The sequence below is a fragment of the Elgaria multicarinata genome, chromosome 8, assembly GCF_023053635.1.
Source record: "Elgaria multicarinata webbii isolate HBS135686 ecotype San Diego chromosome 8, rElgMul1.1.pri, whole genome shotgun sequence".
In the NCBI taxonomy this organism is placed as follows: domain Eukaryota; kingdom Metazoa; phylum Chordata; class Lepidosauria; order Squamata; family Anguidae; genus Elgaria; species Elgaria multicarinata.
In genome coordinates this window covers 86,034,297-86,056,305 of record NC_086178.1, presented here as the reverse complement: position 1 = coordinate 86,056,305, position 22,009 = coordinate 86,034,297, and the positions used below count along the sequence as shown (strand labels likewise).

Here is a 22,009-nt window from a genome sequence, read left to right as displayed (position 1 = left end):
TGAAAGGGGGCAGGGAGGGGAGCAGACTGGGGATGCAGGGATCTGAACTATCCCTTGCTGTCCCCAGGCTGTTTCCTTCCCCTCCTGAAGTCTTCGCTAGATGGACAGAACGCAGGGCCTCCCACTCTACATTGGATACTCATAAGCCTCCGACTTCAGAGGCTTATGGGTACCCAGGGATGCAATAGGATTGCAACCTAAGAGAAGTTATAATAAGCCACGGATTCCTTATTAGTTTTATACTCAGCAATTTTTATGTTGGTTACAGCCAGTAAATAATGAAATGGTATGGAATTTATCTTTTCAGCGTATCAACTTATCTATTCCATGTACTTCCTCTATTTATTGTAGTTTGCTTTCCCCCTATACCATTTGAGAGTTCTGTGTTTAGTTGGGAACAGTCCTATACTTGAGAGTAAGATAAAATTGATTCATGTTGTAGTGATGGCTTTTAGGATTTGAAAATATATCAGTTGTGCTTTTTCATACAGATATCTAGTTCTGAATTTTGTTATAATACTTTAAAATTCTGAAATTTAACTTAATTTAATTCTGAAATATGTATTATATTTCTAGAGCAGACATATACAACCTGTGACAAACCAAGCTGTACTCAACCCACTAATAATATATGGTGGGTCAGCAGTGGCTTGAGTAAACTTTATTTCTTGCATGTCTGAGACTGCAAGAACAAGGAGATTTTCAGATACATGGCCAGTCATAAATGGCTGGTTGGCTATATTTGATGTTGTGGATCACAGATTGTTCAAGCCTGTTCCAGGCTATTGGTTATAATTTCTTTAAAACCTCTAATTTTAAATATCTAATAATTACATGTTAGATTTCATAGTAATATGACTCTTGGTTAATCAATGCAATCTTTCGGTTTTATAGTTGCACAATATCCATTTGAAGACCATAATCCACCACAGCTGGAGCTTATCAAACCTTTTTGTGAAGATCTTGACCGATGGCTTAGTGAAGATGGCAATCATGTTGCAGCAATCCACTGTAAAGCTGGAAAGGGACGAACTGGTGTAATGATTTGTGCATATTTGTTACATCGAGGTAGATTTCAAAAGGCACAAGAAGCCCTAGATTTCTATGGGGAAGTAAGGACCAGAGATAAAAAGGTGAGAATCTTGTTTTTTGGACTCATGCCTAGTTTATTTATTTGCAAAATAGTCACATACAATATCTCAATTTTGTTTTGTTTTGGCTTTTTGTTTTTTTCAGAGGGGAGTTGTTTATTATGTTTAAACCATGAATATACAGTATCCCTAAAAATGTTTTTTTACTAGCTTTCATCAAGCTGGTCAGAAACCTCTGCTAATAGAAAAAAAAACCAAAATATTTTAGTTTCTTCCTCCAGCCCAGAAGTGTACAATACACAGGCTTCAAAGTGTCCACAGTATTTTGTATTCCAGCATACAGATGAATTAGGAGAATAATTGGGAAGTAAATAGGTCCACCGTTCCAACTGTCTAGTTTACATTCTATGTCTTTTGAAGGATTTTAATTGATCCATGTTCACCTCTAGCCCTGATAAGAAATATAGCAATGATTTAAAAGGAGAAAATATATGTATATATAGAAAACCCTAAGCAGCAGCATCTTACAGTTGCAGCTGTTAGGGACAGTGCCGAGTCCCAATTGGAAAGGAAATCACAGTGGTATGTCTGCCCCACCCCATATGTTAACTGTAACTAGGGTTGTCATTTGCTTAGAGAAATTTTAGTTTATTCATTGTAAGAGTTTACAACCAAATATTGGTTGATTGTGTCTACTTATGAACATAATTTATCGTGTTTCCCGTTCCCTCTAGCATTCACACGTGCTGGCAAACTAACACAGGGCACTCACATCAGTGAGACTTCTTTTATTCAGGGAAACCTCACAGTGTAAAGCTTAATGGTTACACACTTCAGAAATGCTTAGCGCTGATAGATGGTCAGAATACTTCAGGCTCCAAGATAAAGTACAGTCAAAATGCTACTCACTACAATAACAACCTGGTTTCCCAGTTGGCATCTCAACGTTTCCAAAAACAGGTTCCAAACCTGACGAAGGAAGGGGAAAGATTCCTGTTACAATCCTTTAGGCAATCACCATGGGACATTCTTGAAAGGCTTAACTAACTATGCCTAGGGAGCTAGTCCAAACATGGTAGCTCAAGGAACATGGCCACAGATAAGACTCAAAGAGTGTCACTGGTACCTCACTGGTACCTTCTCAAACTGAGGAGAGGTAGCAAGCGGGGTACTGCAGGGCTCAGTCCTGGGCCCAGTGCTCTTTAACATTTTTATTAATGATTTGGACGAGGAGGTACAGGAACGCTTGTCAGATTTGCAGATGACACAAAATTGGATGGGATAGCTAATACACTGGAAGAGAGAAGCAAACTTCAAAGTGATCTTGATAGGCTAGAGCACTGGGCTGAAAACAACAGAATGAAATTTAATAGGGATAAATGCCAAGTTCTACACCTAGGAAAAAGAAACCAAGATGGGGGATACTACAAATGAGAAGGATCTTGGAATTGTTGTAGATCGCAAGCTAAATATGAGCCAACAGTGATGTCACAACAGATGCAGTGATGTGGCTGCAAAAAATGCAAATGCTACTTTGGGCTGCGTTAATAGAAATATAGCTTCCAAATCGCAGAAAGTATTGGTTCCCCCTCTATTCAGCACTGGTAAGGCGACCAGGATTGTCACAGTTTGGCTATAGATGCATTAGTAGAATTACTCATACAGACAAATAGGTACATGACCTTAACACAACAGTTATTTATATTTTAAATATATATTGTACAATACTTAATGGCTTTAGGTACTTATGTATTATCATGAAGATAACTGGTATGTTTTCTGAACGCCCTTTTGTTTGTTGTGCAAGGGGACTGAATCCTGACATCTTCATGAAAGTTAATTTTTGATTTAAAATATTTAATATTAAGGAGGGGACTGTTGAATGTTTAGATGTTTGTTTTGTTCTAAGCTGATAAAAAATGTAAATAAGCTTCATTGGTCTTCACATCTATTTTCTAGTAGGCATGAAGTATAACAGTATTGAACAGCAAGGGAAAACAGGCCAGTAACAACGTCTTGCTGATCAAGGAAAACCTGTGAACAGCTGTGTTTTCAAGAGATATTTAGAACTTGCCACTCACTGTTCATGCCTCTCAAATCATATGGAGGAGAGTGTTCCAAAGGGTTGGTGCAACTATTGAAAAGGCCTGCTTATGTACCGTTGACCTGATGACGTTACATAGGTCATAGAATGACCAGTAGAGTCTCCTCAGAAGATTTCAGAGGTTGACTGGGTATTTATACAGGAAGGCATGCATGAATATAATGCTTTGGAAATTATGTTCCATTACATACTGAAAAGTCTGTAGTTTGCTCTCTGACCACATACTCCAGGGGAAGGTAGGCAGAACATAGATCAACAACTGGTAGGTCTCCGTAAAGATTTTTGGCTCCCAATTTTTTAATGATGGGAACAATGAAATGACTTAATCCCTCCCCTCAATTACATTACTGAAATGAAATTGTAAAGGGTATGTGTGAGAGAGAGTAAAGGAGAGACCAGGACTAGATTTTTCTGTGAAAGGACTACAAGTTCATTTCTAGTACTCACAATAAATTCCTGCACCTGTCTCTGGTTAGTGGATCAGAACCTGGGTGATGGGTTGTTAAACAACCCTCAAACAACCTGTTAATAGCTTTTTCTGACTACATACAGAGTGGTAGTAGAGTGGAACCTCTGTTTATAGGCTCTGTGTTGGCTGAACCTTCATTCTCTTAGTTCAACTTTTCTTCCATATTTTCTGGCTTACACCTTGCTTTGATAGTGATTAAAGCCTCATTTAACTAATGGCAGAAATGAAGTATTTAAATTCTCAAAAGTTATTTGCCTAACATTTGCCTTGTCTGCTTCAGAGAGGGTCTTGTTGTGCATGGAAGTAAGAATGGTCAAACTTGCCAAAACGTTCATTGTTTACTAGGCCAGGGCCTTTATAGGATGTCATGTGGCTGCACTTTTTCAAGTCTTCATTTTGGATGTTTCTTTGTGCTCAACAGCTCTGGTCCTCTTCTCTGAATTCATTCCTCTGGCTCAGTGATCTTCCCATCATTTGTTCTTGGTCAGCGAGGGAGTGGAACAAGCAGGAAAGGGTTATCTTCCACTTCTGTGGAAAGCAGGGCCTATCAAGTAGATGTCTTGCCACCCAGAAAGGGAGGAACCCTCTTAGTCTTAGCTCTGCCTTCCTCAGAAGTGCAAAGTTGGTTGTTTGCTCCTGAGTTAGACTCAGAGCATTGACTTCATTATGTTCTGTCCCTCTATCATTTCTAAGATAGGGCTGTAAGGCTGGTTTTTTTTTAAAAAAATCCATTAGTATGTTTGGTTGCCCTTCATCCAGATGTTTTGCATGCTGTCATAGGTGGCATCTTCAACCTTCTGCAGAAGGGCATGTATTTTGCATCTCTGGATCCTGAAAACTATAGGTATGCCGCTACAATAGAGAAGCACACAATTTATCAGCACACCCCAATTTCCTATTTTTCCACCTTCCCTTCCTGATAGGAAGGGTTGTGGAAATCCTTCCTAATCCTAGGAAACCTTCCACCCACAAATTTTGCATATAGAAGTGCTAACTGTGCAAACTGTTATCTATCTGGAAATCTTGATGAGTACTTTCCTCATTGAGCGCTTCCCAGTATGGTACTTAAATCCCACTCCTTGAGGAATGAATAATCTTGGTCTTTGATCAAAGTGCATGCAGTAGCATGTTGGGCTTTCCATTTGCCTCTAATCATCATACTACTGTTCACATGCCACAGGGAAAGCTTTCTTGGCATTCTTGCAAACTTCATTACTGTAAAGCAGGCTAGAGTACTGCAATTGGAGTGTGTCCCTGATCCTCACATCAGTTGTGGGCAAAACCTTGGAGCCTATAAGCAACACAGTTTCAGGTTGCTACTGTACAGTTTTTTGTTTTGTTGGTTTTTCAGGCAGGCATATCTTTTACTTCCAATTCTGCTTACCACCTAACATGTTTCCAGATTCTGTTTTAATCCGCAATGGTTTGTTTTTAAATTCCCTTAACATCTGGTACTCCCAGTGTTTTTCCCCTCTGTAATATATGGGGAAGAGGATGCTTTTTCGCTATGTTGATAGGAGTAGATCTTTCCTTAAATTTACTTCTTTATTAATTGCTTACTGTATGTCCAGTTGCTCAAAAAATTGTTCCTATGTCTCCCTAACTCTCAGCCCATTGGATTATGAGGGTTATAGAATTTGAAAACCACCATATACTCTTGCAGTTAAGGGATACAACCTCACTGTGCTCATACCGCTAGCACTTTATTGGTTGTGTGTTGAAATTCCTTGCTTATAGACTTCAAACTGGTTTTGAATTGGGTGAACAACTTTATTTGGATATGGGCAACATCTTTGTATATAGATAGGTTTACCTGGATCTGATTTGTGCAGAGTTCTGCAAGAATCCTAGCAAGTTGGATATTGACAGTCTCTTCATTCAGTTCTTAAAGTACAGGAGCTGCATCATTGCTTCCCATACATCTCAGTAACGTTTGGACCTTATGAGACAGGTAAACGATATGGGTACTTCCCATAACAGAGTTGCCAGACCTGGGCTGACAAGGGCATAGACTGGTGTGGTAAATAGCTAAACTGTATTATTCTTTATATGTGATTCCCACCTTTGTAGAGCTACTGAGGAAATAAAAAAATGTAACCCTATTGAGATTAATGCTGAGAAATGCAAAGCATGCTCTTGGTATTTGTTACCAAAATCTTCTCTAAGTTGTACTAATGTTATACAAATAACCATATTTTGTTCTGTCTAAGCAGTTGAATGCTTCAAAGGATAATGAGTTATGGAGAGAGCAATCCTATGGCTCTGAGACAATGTACCATGGACCATAGCATTTTTTGGATTCCCCCACCCCAAAACCATAGAAACTGCTATGACTTTGGGAGGGGAACGCCAAAATCCTCCTCCAGTCTCTTTGCAGCTGCCACAGAAAGAACTGTTGTACCTGCTTTCTGAGGCTGCAAAAGGGGCCTCAGAGGACCTTGTAGTGATTAGAAAGGGGGTGTTCCGTTGGGTGGGGAGAGGAGAGACCAGGTAACGAAAAATCCTATGGCCTCTCCAGCCCCAGCAGCAAATCTCCTCTATACAGGGCAAGAGGCTCATCAAGAGCAAAAGAAAAGAAAGGAGGATGGAGAGACAGAAGATACCTCTGCTTCTCTTCCCAACCTGCTGGGCACTTGATACTTGAAAGCCTCCAAGTTCAGACACTTCCTTCTAACAGGGGCGCAACCCATGGGTTGCCCTTAAAACTCATAGGATTGCATTCCTATTAAACTTGCTCATGGGGAAATTTTTTTAGAAAGTGCCATGTTTATGCATTTTGCAGTATGGCATAGGGAGTTTAGTTACAGATAGGAGTGTTTCTCTTAATACATGTGGAGCTTTGAAGTCCTTTCAGAAGAACTGAATGAGTTACTTTCAAAAGAACTTCAAGGGCTCAAAGTTAGCCTTGCTGTAGAAGTCTGAGCTTTGAGACATGGAAATCTCTGAATATTCCATAAAAAGTAAACAAATGTATACATTTTTACTTTATTTGGAATGCAGAATTGGGTGAACCTTGATGGATTAGAGTTGTGTCTGCATATCTGGAAGTGGCTGTTTCAGTCAGTGCTATAAGAGTTGAGTCATTGTGCATATGGTGACTTAAATCTAGGTAGTTTTCAGTTCATGGGGTACAGTTAATTTATTGCTCGATAGTGATTTTCTATAGTTGACATTCTTCACTCAAGGAATGCCTTCAGAATCTCTTTTTTTCAAGTTACGTTCCTTAAAGCAGAAAAAAAAGACTCACTGATAGGAATAAAGAGGAGAATTTGGAGGAGAAAATTGAGTTTTCACGCCCAAAAACACTCGTGTGGGAATACTTTCTGTTATCAACTGTGGCATTAAATTAGAGAAATTAAAATGTTCTGGTGTTTTTGTTCTCTGGGTGCAATTTTGCAGAAGTGATTTTGAGCAGTTTAGTATATTGATGCTACGATTAAGGTCAAAATTATTTGTTCCCAATTGGACTTAGTAGTTAGTACCAAATTCTGTTTTTAACAAAGATGGTGGATATTATCAGAGAAAATTATTCTAAGTTTAAAAAGAAACCCTTTTCAGAATACCAAAATGTTTAGGCCATGTTGCAGTTTAGTCATCAATCTATACCGCTGTGTTCCAGCAATGATTGGTGCATACAGGCTTTAAAAGAACATGAGCAAGTGGTTGCGGGCCAGCTCCAGACACTCTTGGATGAGACTGATTATCTGGATCCATTTCAGTCGGGTTTCAGGCCTGATTTTGGCACAGAAACAGCCTTGGTCTCTCTATATGGTGACCTATGTCGGGAGAAAGACAGGGGGAGTGTGCCTCTGTTGATTCTCCTTGATCTCTCAATGGCATTTGATTCCATCGACCACGGTATACTTCTGGAGCAACTGGCTGAGTTAGGAGTGGGAGGTACTGCATTGCAGTGGTTCCGCTCCTGGCTGGTTGGCTGCAGAAGGTGGTGCTTGGGGAACATTGCTTGGCCCCGTGGATTTTCCAGTATGGGGTTTCACAGGGGTCAGTCTTGTCCCCCATGCTGTTTAATATTTACATGAAACGGTTGGGTGCGGTCATCCGGAGTTTTGGAGTGCATTGTCATCAGTATGCTGATGACACACAGCTCTATTTCTCCTTTTGATCTTCAACAAGTGAGACTATGGATGTGCTGAACTGGTGCCTGGCTGCAACAATGGACTGGATGAGGGCTAATAAACTGAAACTCAATCCAGACAAGACTGAGATGTAGTTAGTGGGTGGTTCTTCTGACCAGATAATGGGTGTTCAATCTGTTTTGGATGGGGTTGCATTTCTTCTGAAGGAGCAAGTTTATAGCTTGGGGTTTCTCCTAGAACCATCTCTGTCACTTGAGGCTCAGGTGGCCTCAGTGGCACTGAGTGCCTTCTACCAACTTCGGTTGATAGCCCAGCTACGCCCCTATCTGGACAGGGATAACCTGGCTTCAGTTGTGTATGCTCTGGTAACCTCCAAGGTAGATTACTGCAATGCGCTCTACGTGGGGCTGTCTTTGACGATGGTTCAGAAGCTGCAGCTTGTGCAAAATGCAGCGGCAAGATTGATAACTGGAACCAGAAGGTTCGAACATATAAGATCGACTCTGGCCTGTTTGCATTGGCTGCCTGTACATTTCCAAGCCTGATTCAAGGTGCTGGTTTTAACCTATAAAGCCTTACACAGCTTGAGACCACAATACCTGATGGAACGCCTCTCCCAACATGAACCTACCCATACACTATGCTCAACATCTAAGGTCCTCCTCTGGGTGCCTACTCCAAGGGAAGCTCGGAGGATGGCAACAAAGGAGAGGGGCTTTTCAGTGGTGGCCCCCCAATTTTGGAATGATCTCCCCAATGAGGCTCACGTGGCACCAACATTGTTAGCTTTTCGGCGCTAGGTCAAGACTTTTCTCCCAGGCATTTAACAGCATATGTTGAGTTTTAACTGGATATTGTATGTAATCTGTTTTTATGCTTATTTATGGTTTTAAATTTTGTATGTTTTAATGTTCTAACCTTTGTAAACTGCCCAGAGAGCTTTGGCTATGGGATGGTATATAAATGTAAACAATAATAACAATAATAATAGTGTGTGGCAAGAAAAAAATGGTGTAAAAATGTTACTGTAGCAGCAAAAAGCCATCATTGCTTACAACACATACAACACAGATTTTCTTGCATGCATGTAATTCAGAATATTGTAGTGTGGCACTGAAATGCAGCATATTTGATCAATCCTCAATTTTTGTTGCAACAACTGTCACTTAGCTAAAGAAAGGGGATAATGTTTTTGCTATAGCAGGAGTGAACAACTTGTGACCCTCCAGATGTTTTGGCTTGCAACTTCCACCAGATCGAGCCAGTATAGCTAATGGTGAACGATGATAGGAGTTGCAGTCCAAAACATCTGGAAGGTAACAAGTTGCCCACCCCTGTTACCAAGGCCTGGTTCACATTATCAAACTTGTGAACCGCCCAGAGAGCTCTGGCTATTGGGTGGTATAGAAATGTAATTAATAAAATAAATAAATATGCAAAGCATCCAAGTTGTTCTCAGAGCACTGCGTGGAACATATATGAATGTTCCTGCCTATCTGTCTTTTATATTATTATACATCATAGAAGAAAGAAGTCACACACCATAGATTTTCTGGTAGAAGTAATTAGTGCTGTGTTTGATGCATAATGGATGCTTTTGTTATGTCAAGACACCCACAGATTAAAATTTCTGAAAGGCTTGGCCAACTTTAACAGTTTTCCTTATTTCCCCATTTCTTTTTTTCCTTTTTCCTTTTCTTTTTTATTATTATGCTGCTACTTGTAAAGAAATGTGACTGCATCTGGCTTTGTTGTGATGGAAGGCAGGACTTGGGTGATCCTCAGTCAACCATAGTGTCAAACCTATCTAGTGTGCAAAATAATATATTGTGTGGAAATATAAAGTGATATAAAGATGAGGTACAAAAAGAGGTTGAAAAGTACAGGGGAAATTATTCATAAATAGTTAATAGCAAAGCTTGGACAGTTTGGTGACATTTAATTTTATAACAGGCATATTAATTTGTAGGAATCACAGAGCACACTAATTATGACTTCTAAGCGTCCTTGTTAAAAAGCCTAGGATTAGCCACATTTCTTATTGTTTCATACTGTCCAAGTACTGACAGAAAGAGCTTGAGCTGCAGAGCCAAGTCTAGAACATGATGTTTGTTTCTTAGCTGTGTGCTGCACAAACATGATGGGATGGAGCAGCAACCATATTTGAATGTCCTATGCCCCCTTCTGGTGTTCTCCCCTTGCAGCTTGCCACAAGTGGGAATTCCAGGAGATGTGCATGCTACTTTGCCTTAATTGCCCTGTGTTTTAATTAAGCTGCAGTACTGGAAAAAAACAAAGCTATGCATATGGGAGAGGGGAGGTATGGCCTCCTGGGGAAAAGAAAAGCTTGACTTTTGCTTGGGCTTTCCTTTTGGTAGCTTAGTTTGATCCAGAAGAGTTGCATTAAATGTTTGAAATTGTCAGAAATATGTGGAAGATAGACAGGTTTGCCTGTATGCAGTTATTGTTATGATTTCTTTTTAGATTAATTTATGAAAGTCAGTTCAAGTAACAAGCTGTGTAAATGTTATACATTATCTGTTTTCTTGCACTTACTTTCTTTGTTTTTATTTAGGGAGTAACTATTCCCAGTCAGAGGCGCTATGTATATTACTATAGCTATCTTCTAAAGAATCATCTGGATTATAGACCCGTAGCACTGCTATTTCACAAAATGATGTTTGAAACAATTCCAATGTTCAGTGGTGGCACTTGCAGTAAGTACCTTTTAAAGCTCTTCTGTCATATAAGATAATATATACTAGTATTTGTATGTATTTACTGTTTAGCTCTTTCTCTGAAATTGCAACTAATGTACTTAAACTACAATAAACTATATTATAATCTCTCAAACAGAACAATGTAAATTTAATAGTTTTGACTATTTACTGTATTTTTTCAATTCTAAGACACACTTTTTTGCCCATATGAACATCTCTAAAAACGGGGTGCGTCTTAGAAGCGCGGGTGTGTTTTAGGGTTTCTTTTCCTGTTGGTGGTAGTGAAATTAGTGTGCGTCTTACAATCGAAGAAATACGGTAAATACCTCCCAAGATTTTTGGAATCTTTCATATGAACATGTACTTATTATATGTTTATTTCACCCTTCCCTAAGGACTGCAAGTCTTCACTTCCTCTCCTCACCCTCCTTTTCATTTTAAACAATTCTGTGAGGCAGGTTAAATTGAGAGAGAAGATTTTCCCAATGTCACAAAGGAAGCATCTTAGCTGATTTGAATCTCAACTCTCCCCTATCCTAGCCTGATACTACATCATACACTACATCACCTATGTGCATCACTCCGGAATCTATGTATGGAACGGTATATAAATATTGTAAATAAATAAATATTGGCTCTCTGTGAAGCTGCTGTGCATTGTCAGATTGCTGTTCCAGAGAGCCTCGGCTATGGGGTGGTATACAAATGATGATAATGATGATGGTGATGGTGATGATGATGTAAAGCAGCATAGTCTGTTCTGGTGGTAGTTTTCCAGGATCTTGGCAGAGTCTTTTTCAACATGTTTTATTTAAGATCATTTTAATTGTACAGACCAGGTATTGAACCTGGGACCTTCTGCATGCAAAGCCAATGCTCTGACTTTGCTCTGGTCCTACCCACCTCATTGGATAACAGTATAATTAATAATAATTGTTTTAAATCCCAAACTCAGTTCTTCAGAGCCCTTATTTGTAGTAATTTTTTGGGTCATTTCAGAGATTTCTTTGGCTGATTGAGATATTGCCATTATCAAGTTTGATTCTTCTGTAGCATTTGCCCTAGGAATTCTCCATTGCCCTTGCAGAATATGGCATGGGTCCTGTACCTCTTAGATCTAGTTCCTGCACTGTAGCATTAAGTTGTCACATGGCCATGTCTAAGAATATTGTGCTGACTAGAACTGAGCCAGACAGTACTCAAACTTGTTCACCTACAAGTTTTAATTCATGCAACTAATTAATCTAATAGAATTAAAATGAATCAATCTCTTGGCAGATTATTTTCATGCACAAAGAAACCGGCCTGGTTTGCACATAATGCAAACCCATGAGTTGTTGAGTTCTGGGTTGGCATGATGTGCAAATCCAGTTGCACTATACAAATCATTAACAACCCAGAAAGAGAACCTATGGTTTGTTGTCACTTTGTGGATTGTTGAAGCAATGGGTGGTTGTTAAGTGTGAACCCAGAATCATGGGTTGTTCAAGATTTTTTTATTTTGGCAGGCAGTAGCCGCTCTGCATACCAGTACTACAGTCCTGTAAAGATATTTGGGATATAGGGAGGGAGTGGACAAAGGAGGGAAACAAACAATCCAGGGATTTCAAAAACAAACCCAGTTAGTTCAATCATCTGCCAGACAAACCCTGGGTAGGGCAACAAACTATGGGTTAAGTATGGATTAAATAAACCATGGGTTAGCATTATGTGTGGACAAGGTAAGTTTCTTTAATTAGATCTGTTTCTTGTGACACATGCACAATGCAGCTCACTCTTCCTTCTAGACAGGCTCTAACAGGATGTATTTCACATGCTATCACAGTGCCTGATTGATGTATAGCTGGGAAAGTAGGTGTTTGGGGTTTTGTTACATTGGAAAGGTCTCTAGACATTTTTAAAATGTCCTTGTTCCAAAATTACCTTAATATGCAGGTTAGCCATTTCTATAGACGCTGCATTTATATGAGGGGTGACTTCCATTTCTTTTTCTATCTAGTCAGGAAATAGGCTGAACTGTTCACAGGTTCTCCTAATTGATTTACTGTTCATTTTCTATAATGGGCTAACCTTTAGTTTAATTTATGTTTCAGAACTAATAATGAAATTTCCACCCTGTATTTTTTATTAGGGATGTGCTCCGCTTCTAATTGGACCGGCGAATTAGAAGCGGAGCGGGGTGCTTCGCCTCCCCTTAAGGCGGAGGCGAAGAGGATTGGGGGGCCGGCGGAGCGTGGCGAAGAGGATCGAGGTGAAGGTGGATCCTTCGCCTCGATCCGGAGCTCCGCCAGAAAGGTAAGTGGGGTTTACCGGGCCCTGCCGCTGTCGTTGTCGCCCATGCGGCGACAGTGGCAGGGCCCGGTAACCCCCCCCCCTCCCTTACCTGCCTCCGTCCACGGTCCCTCAGCTTCTTCAATTGAGCCCGCGGTTCAACCAGGAAGTCTAGGCCGCACTCGGCTCAATTGAAGAAGCCGACGGACCGCGGACGGAGGCAGGTAAGGCCCCCCTTCCCCTTGGTCCCTTACCGGGCTCTGCCGCCGTCGCTGCACGGGCAGCGACAGCGGCAGGGCCCGGTAAACCCCCCCGCCCTCCTCTCCCGGCCTTACCTGGCACCACTCCCCTCCACTGCGGAGCTCCGATTCGGAGCCGGAGCTCCGTGGCAAAGAGGAGCGAAGTATGGGTGGAGCGGTGCAGAGCGGGCCGACCCGAAATTTTCGGATCGGCCCTCGGGGCAGAGTGGGGGGTCATTGCACACCCCTATTTTTTATAAGCTGTGCAGTCTAATTCTATGCATGTTTACTCTTCTATGAAGTAAGTTCCAGTGAATTCAATGGAGCTTACACCTGGGTAGGTGTGCATAAGTTTTCTGACCTAATTTGAAACAATTAGATTTGTTAGCATACGTAAACCCCTTAACATAACTTAATTCATATTGGATGTTAATGACAAAAGCCTTTTTAAAATATTCTTTTCCAGTGAGCTCTCTCTTAACTTTGGTCTTTTTTAAACTGCTTGCTGTAAAATTACTATCTTACAGATCCTCAGTTTGTGGTGTACCAGCTTAAGGTAAAGATCTTCACGTCCTCTTCAGGACCGACAAAACGTGAAGACAAATACATGTACTTTGAGTTCCCTCAGCCATTGCCGGTGTGCGGTGATATCAAGGTGGAATTCTTTCATAAGCAAAATAAGATGTTGAAAAAGGTTTGTTTTTTAATTCAGATTTTTGTTTAATTCTTTGCCAGTTCTAAATATATTCCACCTCTTCCTCAGTTCTTTCTACTATGGGTGGCTTCAGACATTATACCAAAGTGATAAGGAACTATGAGTTATTCATCCTTTCACTTTCACCAGTTCAGGGTTTTGCGTGAAATGGAGAAATGTGGTTTTTTCCTATTTCCATAGTGCCCAAAATGCTCCAGGAAGCCAATGCATATGCAAAAGTTCTGTTTTGTTTTCCATTATATTTCCCTCTCGAGAAAGAAGACCACCATATTTTGCACCATCTGAAGTTTTTAAAAGGTCTTTAGGGGTAAACAATTAATTGCTGTAGTCTTTTTAGCTTATACGCATCAGTAGTGATAGAAAGGGCTGCAACTTTCTAATTATATAAAGTTGGTGAAAAAAAATACTATCTTCTGCTGCTTTATGAATATTCAAATGGTGCAGTGAATACAGGCCTGAGACCCACATTACATATAACAGTAGCAGATATGTTGGTTTCTCTTGAGTCTGCCATATTCTTGTGTGAAGAGTTGGGTCTAATTTTAACACAAAAGGGGAACGTAGGTGGAGTCTGTCTTCTTCCATGCTCAGTCACCTGAGCTTTATTCTCCTCAGTCTGACTGTAATAGTAGAATTAAGCTGGGCTGGAAGAAAAGTGCCTGGACCACATGGAGTTAAAGTGGAAGAGAGTTCAGTTCCTGCATGCTAGACCCCAGTCCTATACCTACTTTATATGTAAATAGGGCAGTCATGACAACAAACTAAACAGCTGCTGTTATTAAGTCTGTGCATCACCCTAATAACCTCCGAATCCCCATTAAGGTAAATTTTAGTTTAAGCTAATGGGAGATGTTTCTTAACATTTGTTGCTACCAGTAGCAGTGCCTACGTCCATACAAGTGACCATGGATTGTGACAGAGTAAGTAATAAGAAGGAAGTATGGCTGATTTGTTTTTTTATACTAGGCCGGTGTTTTTTTAAAAACCTATGGTACTTTGTTGACTTTTAACCGTTAGAATTATCTCTAGAGATGCTGCTAAAGTTTGCAGATTTAGGCCTGGATGTTAAGCTGTGGTTTACAGCGCTTGCTTTCAATAACAGAGCAAGCATTACAACCCCTGAATTATTTTCCAGCTCAGATTTGATACGAACGGGAGAAGAATTCAAATCTTCACTCCCATCAGCCTCCAAATCACATGCTCATCATCCATATACCTGCCCTTTCAATTTTCTGGCTGATGCTGTTCCAATGATGCTCCGTCCTCTCTGACAATTTGATTTAATTATTGATTACATTTCTATGCCATCCAATATCTGAAGGTCTGGAGTGTTGATAATAACATTTATCTAGGCACCAGTAGCCCTGGGAAATGTAGCTTCCCATGCCATGCATGGGAAGCTACATCACTTTCTGTGAAGCTTGACAGGCAGGATGTTGGGGAGAGATCAGTCCCCATCACAGTGATATTGGGGACACCATCAGTTTCAATTTGACTTGTTTCCTATTGGGTTTGGGAGATGAAAAGTTCAGTTCCTCAGTCCAATTACAAATTGAACTGGGGTGGGGTGTACTTTTAAGCGCCCCTTCCCGGTGCTTAAATTTATTTATTTATTTATTACATTTTTATACTGCCCCATAGCCGAAGCTCTCTGGGCAGTTCACAAAAATTAAAACCATAATAAAACAACCAACAGGTTAAAAGCACAAATACAAAATAAATATAAAAGGCACAACCAGGATAAAACCACACAGCAAAATTGATATAAGTACAGTGTAGGCGCCAGGCTCTGGGGAGCTCATTCCACAACTGGGGTGCCACAGCGGAGAAAGTATAAAAGTACAAAAACCAGAGGAAAACCTTTAAAATGTAAACGCGCAGCAAATGTTTAATTGGGTAAGAACGTTAGTCAGTGGGATGAACGAACCAGAGTTAGCAGCTCCACCAGAAGCATGGAGTTTACAGTAACAATGTAACTATTTATGGGACGAGTTCACACATAATGAGGAGCTACCAATTGGGAATTTTCCGTGGTGATTCTCATTGCGGCAGCACCCACCATTTGGACTAATCGAGCTGGGCCATGGGCACACCATAGCTTGTCATTATGTGTGAACCTGGCGAGGGTGAGTTCTTGGGGTGCTTGAGAAGCCACCTGCAATCCTAAAACAGCTCATGGGTTCCTTGTGGCTTGTCAGTAGTCACCCAGAACATCCGGAAAGTTTGAAGCCATGGGGAGTGGGATCATTTTTCCCTTTTTTGTTTTTAGGGTGTGTGTGTGTGAGAAAAATTGAAAAGCAAGCAATACTTATTTTTTAGCACTCTTTACAGATCTAAAGTCGCTTCATTGCTTTAGGACAACCTTCCCCAACCTGGTACCCTCCAGATATTTTGGACTTCAGCTTCCATCAGCCTCTGGCAGGTTGGCCAATGGTCAGGAATGGCCATTGTAATCAAAATATCAGGAGGGCACCAGGTTGAGGAAGGCTGCTTTAGGAATGTAAAGCAGACTTTATGATCCTAAAGTTATATTATGTATAATTTCGTTTTCTCATAAAATTATCATCAATCAAGTTTATTGAACTGGCCAAAGGCCCTGACAAATACGCCAAAAGGGGAGCATCCATGCATAAATACAGTAATACAAAGCCTGGAGAAAAGAAGACATATATCGCTTAAAATTTACCATACCTACATATCAAGGTTCAATCATCTGTAGAAATTATATTTGAAAACTTTAAAAACTAAAAGTAAATTTGTAATTAATGTCTGAATAAACTATACTTTTAAAATTTAATATACCAAACATGATAATTTTTAAAGCAAACCAAGTTATATATAACATATTTTAGGTTCCTAGTTTACATCTGACCAGAGGAAACTTCATCAAGTAGTCTGTGAAACATCTGAATCACTCTAGAAGGAAGAAGAACGTGAGGCAGAGGAAGACAAGTCTTAGAAACACAGACCCTGTAGAACAAAACCCAAACTGTCAATGTGTATTGTCTTCCATATTATGACTCTGTTCACATGTTGGGAAACTGAGTATGACTTGGAGGATCCCAAAATATCTATCAGTAAAACCATTGGCTCAACAATTTAAATAAGAAATGGAAGCAATAACTATGCTGAGAATCTTAGAGACAGGATAAAAAACATATTCCGCAAGTCTTCATTATTTCCAGACATTTTACATCTCTAGTCTTTCTATAAAAGTCTTATTATTACACAGTTTTTAGAAATCGTTTGAAGGGAGTAAAGGCTGGGAAACAACCTTGTCTTAAATTCTAAAAGAAAATATTCTAGAATACAAGTCTGTTCAATTTTTCTATGGGACCACAACGACAAAAACAGTTTTGGGGGAGGAAACCGGGGGTGAGGGGAGGGAACTGTTTTCCCCTGAAAATGTTCTGCTTTTCCCAGGCCTTCACATTTGTGCTTGTTAAGCATCCCAACTGTCCAACCCTTGCCAGCTTCGCATGTAACAACAAGCTACAGTGGAGCCCCCCACCACAGTTTGAATATTAAAAATGGTGACAGCTGTTACAACAACAAAAACCATGGGGAAATTTCCCAATGGTGGCTTCTTGTTATGTGCATATCAGGTATCTGTGTTAGTATAGGAAAAAAGTAGGAAGAAATAGAGTTCTCTCCACTGTAAAACTCCTCACATCTGCTTGAGTTTCTGTTTACATGTTTATGCAGCCAAACTTTCAATAGGCTATCAATATTTTCCTTTGTATGGTAAAGCAAGTTCCTTCTGTTTTCTTTTTTAGGACAAAATGTTTCATTTCTGGGTAAATACATTCTTCATACCAGGACTGGAAGAAAATTCTGACAAAGTAGAAAATGGAAGTCTTCTCGGAGATCAGGAACTTGATGGAATTTTCAGTACAGAGCGTTCAGATAATGACAAGGAATATCTAATACTTACACTAACAAAAAATGATTTGGACAAGGCAAATAAAGACAAGGCAAATCGTTTGTTTTCTCCAAATTTTAAGGTAAATATCATCAAAGGCTTCAAATAATGGAATTTGAACTGTGCACCATGATTTGAAGTATGCTTTGCATGCATAGTAAATTAGGAGTCATTTATTGCATGCCTCAAGGGTAAATGCTTGACAAGCCAGTAATGAATGTCCGTAATTATAAATAATGAGAAGGCATTTAGATTTAGGAGAATTTTATTTTCAACTGCTTTTTGCTTTGTTTTTGTACACTGAACCTACTGAAACAATGACTTGTTTCCCCCTTTCATTTATTTATATTATTTGCATACAAATACAACAAGAGCGTCTAAGTTGGAAGCAGCATCCAGCTGATTTTGGCAGAGGCCGTCCTAAGTTGAATTCTATAAAGTGAAGGTTGGGCATATTGTATGTGGGAAAGGAAAGGTGTCTTAGAATTTACCTCCCTTTTATTATTCCAATTAATAAACATACATTTAAATTGGGAATTGCTTTATTAGTTATTCTTCTAAAAAGGCTTCATTGAGCTTGCTAAATTCCATTAATAGGAGTAGATAGTGCCCAAATACTAAATAGTAGTGCCCAAATAGATAGTGCCCAAATACTAATAGATAGTGCCCAAATACTAAAAACATCAGTTAAAAGGGGTGGGGGGAGACAACTTTAAACGAAAATGTGAAGAAGCTAAAGATATGGAGCTTTGTAGTATAAGATATTTGTTCAGTTTAGAAGAAATGGAAAACTTCTAGGAAATAATACTTAAATATATTCATGCTGCCATGGGCTCCCTGAGCGGCTTACAAAGATCAATAATAACATAGTCCCCTGCCCTCAGGCTTACAATCAAAAAGACACAACACAAAAGGAAAGATGCATTGGGAGCTGGGAGGACAAATAAATAAAACTGAGGCACTAGTTCTTAGTTACAAAGTTTTTTTTTAATGACCAGTTGGAAGAGCATCAGTTCAAGGAGAGGGGGAGCCAAAAGTTGCTTATTCTCAGCTAAGCCAATAAAATAGCTTTTCTTCCCATCCCTCCCTCTGCTGCAGTCTGAAAGATATATGTTGCTTGTATAAGTTTCTGAATAATGCTAGCGCCTAATTTGTAATCTTTTGCACTAACTAAATCTTATATAGTTGTATCAAATTCTGTATTCGCTTTTCCCATCATAACACCATCAGGCAATAGTTTATTCTAGCCAAGTTATATCCTGGCTTTTGTCTTCCAAGCAGATATGTACTGATTTCTGATGTCCTCTTTTTCTAGGTGAAGCTATTTTTCACAAAAACAGTAGAAGAGCCATCAAACCCAGAGGCTAGCAGCTCAACTTCAGTAACACCAGATGTTAGTGATAATGAACCTGATCATTATAGGTATTCTGACACCACTGACTCTGATCCAGAGAATGAACCTTTTGATGAAGATCAGCATACACAGATTACGAAAGTCTGATTTTTTTTTTTAATTTGGGAAAAAATACCACAAAGAAGAAAACTTGAATAAACTGAATTATGGACCTTTTGAAATGGCAATAGGACATTGTGTCACAATTATCAGTTGTAGGAACAGTTCTTTACCTGACCAATCTCATTTTGCCCAATGAAGGTGTTGGGCTTGACACTTGTTGTCCCGTTGAAAAAAGGTTACGTAGCTATGTTATGTATATACCTTTTTGTGTCAAGAGGACATTTAAATTTCAATTAGGAAAACACAAAGATGGCACTTTCCCATTTGATTCCAGTTTTATAAAAGTGGAGACAGATCTGATGTGTATACGTAGGAATCTTCCTTTTGTGTTCTGTCACCAACTGAAGTTCCTGTAAAGCTCTTTCTAATACACAGGTTCACATCCTGCCCCTTTCTTTGCACTTTTGTGGCAACAGATAAGTCTGCAGTTGGCTCAGAGAAGTAACGGGTTTTACTACATTCAAATGCATGTAATATGGGGAGGAGAGTGGAACAAGAAGCTCAGAAAGGAATGTTTTGTGCTGGACCCTGGACTGTGTACCATTTCCAGCTTCCTTACATGCACCTCTTTAGCATGCTACAGTAATAAATCCTGGACATTTGAGGAATCGCCGCTGTCACTGCTTGTTTGTGCATTTTATTTTTTTTAAGCATAATGGTGCTAGAAAAGGCAGCTAGAGGGAGTGGTTCTGTATTAGGGGTACAGGAATGAACCTTCCACAACATCATGGAAGATCTGCAAATGAAGGGATATGAAAACATGTGGTTACATGTGAAACACAGTAACAATGACTTAACCATACAAATGTGGAGGCTATCTGTCAGAAATGGGCTTACACAGTTGTTTGCTTGTTATGATTGCCATTCCCCAAGCTGTGGGTGATAAATGTCAGAGTAATATTTTTTTCTAAAAAAAAAAAAAAAGCAAAAGAAAATCCAAAAAAAACCCAACCCTTGTCCTTCAAACATTTGGAAATGCTATTTTGAATTTCATGATGTAAAATCCCATTGGTTTATTGGCGTTAATTGTTCATTATTGGTTTTCCCACTTGAGTGAATTTGGAGTCCATTGTGCCCAGTCCATTAGCATTAATAGCAAGGGTATAAATGGTAACTAGTCAAGGCAGAACTCAGGCTGAATACTGAACAAAGGGGCAGCATGCTCCTTCAACATTCATTGGTGAATTTTGCTCCCTTTTCTAATCCTGTGTGTAGTCGCGTGCCTATAACTTCATATTGATTTTCAGTGGGACTTGCATGTAGCTGCACAGGATCATAGCTTTCATCCATTATGTAAATTCTTTTCAAAGCTAATGTTCAGGCTTCCTAAGTTTGATCCAGTACTACGATTCCATAGATGAAACTGATAGGCAAGAGGTGACTACTGAATCGCCTTTGACTTTTCTCCTGTGACTTATGTTGGACCTAGTTTCTGTTCAAACAATTTTGAAAGCCACATTAGCCGACTAAAAAGTTTGTGCATTAAAATATTTGGATGTTGACAGTGTTCGGTGTCTTGTACAGTTCTACTGTTTAACATGGGAGGGCTAGATTGGAAATAGTTGAATGGCCTTTTGCACTGTTGTTCTTCCTTTGGAATGTGAAGGTCTGAATGAGGGTTTGGATTTTGAATGTGTCAGTGGTTCTGCGAAGCCTTGCTTACGTTTTTATGGTATAGTCATTGGAAAAGGAAAATGGCATTTTATATATATTATATATAATATATATTATGCATACTCTCCTATATTTTATTTCAGCTACCATCCCCATAGAACATGGCAAGAATTACTATGACTGAAAGGTTTGAGTCCTAATTAAAACTTTATTTATGACAGTATTCATCATTAGCTTGAAAATGCATTCTTCTTAGGTAATTTCTTGAGTTTCTGGACTGTGTGCTTAAATTCTTGGATGTGCAGCAGCTTACATGTCTGAAATTACTTGAAGGCATCACTTTGACAGGAGCTTACTATTAGGCCCTGTGCCATCCCTAATCATCTGTAGTCCCATTTAAAATAGTTTGTCACAGTAGTTAAAGGGCAGTTGTATAAAATAGCACCAAGGTTCTTCGCTGTGGCACAAATTGTAAACTGAAGGGACGTTTACATGCAGCATCAATTGTTTTCAGCTTTAAGGGAAAAAGAAGAAATAAAAGTTTAGGGTGCCAGTGTGCAGTTCCATGTTTAAATTCTAGCAAACGTGCAATATGTTAACGATGCCTGTGGTTGCCACAAAGTGCCTCGTTTACCTTTTTAAAATACTGTTAAAAATGTGTCATGCATGCAGATGGAAGGGGGTGGAACTGTGCACTAAAAGGAGGCTTTAACTGCAGTGTTCGGTAGAGCTGCCTCTTTACTCCGCCAGTTCAAAATTCTCAGTCTGTTTTCATATAGAATATATATATATACTAAAAAAATCTGTCTGTTAAGCAGCCTTATTCTGATTCAGCCTCTTCAGATACTATTGTGCTGTGCAACAGTGGCTCTGTGTGTAATGCTATGCACTGAGGATACACAAAATAAGAAAATGACATGTACAGGATAATGTCTCATACAAATCAGATGTCCGTTTGTTATTGTGTTTAACGGCCCTTTATCTTAGTGTTAAAACTCCACTTAAAACTGATTAAAGTTTCATTCTTGTCACTGTGTTGGGTGTATTATTATATGGAAGTATATGAAATTAAATCACTTATGTTTCTGTAAAATAATGAAAAACACATGTGATTGGAAGCAAGCACATCTTTTTAAAAACAGCAAAATCACCAAATTTTAGTTTTTTGTTTTTTAAAAAAAAGGTAATTGGGGCGATTTTGACATTTTATAAACAGATTTTAAAAGTAACTATTAGAATTTAATCACTTTC

The 22,009-nt window shown here is 39.4% G+C and overlaps 1 protein-coding gene across 1 annotated transcript in view; it reads left to right on the top strand.

Annotated features, from left to right (window-relative positions):
* Positions 1-20,648, top strand: part of PTEN (phosphatase and tensin homolog) — a 56,922-nt gene extending 36,274 nt beyond the window's left edge. The window contains exons 5-9 of the mRNA XM_063132926.1: positions 895-1,133; positions 10,337-10,478; positions 13,519-13,685; positions 17,483-17,710; positions 18,944-20,648. Coding sequence (XP_062988996.1) covers positions 895-1,133; positions 10,337-10,478; positions 13,519-13,685; positions 17,483-17,710; positions 18,944-19,129 — 962 coding nt within the window. The 3' untranslated portion in view covers positions 19,130-20,648. The remainder of the gene's footprint in view (positions 1-894; positions 1,134-10,336; positions 10,479-13,518; positions 13,686-17,482; positions 17,711-18,943) is intronic.
* Positions 20,649-22,009: the final 1,361 nt, after the last annotated feature.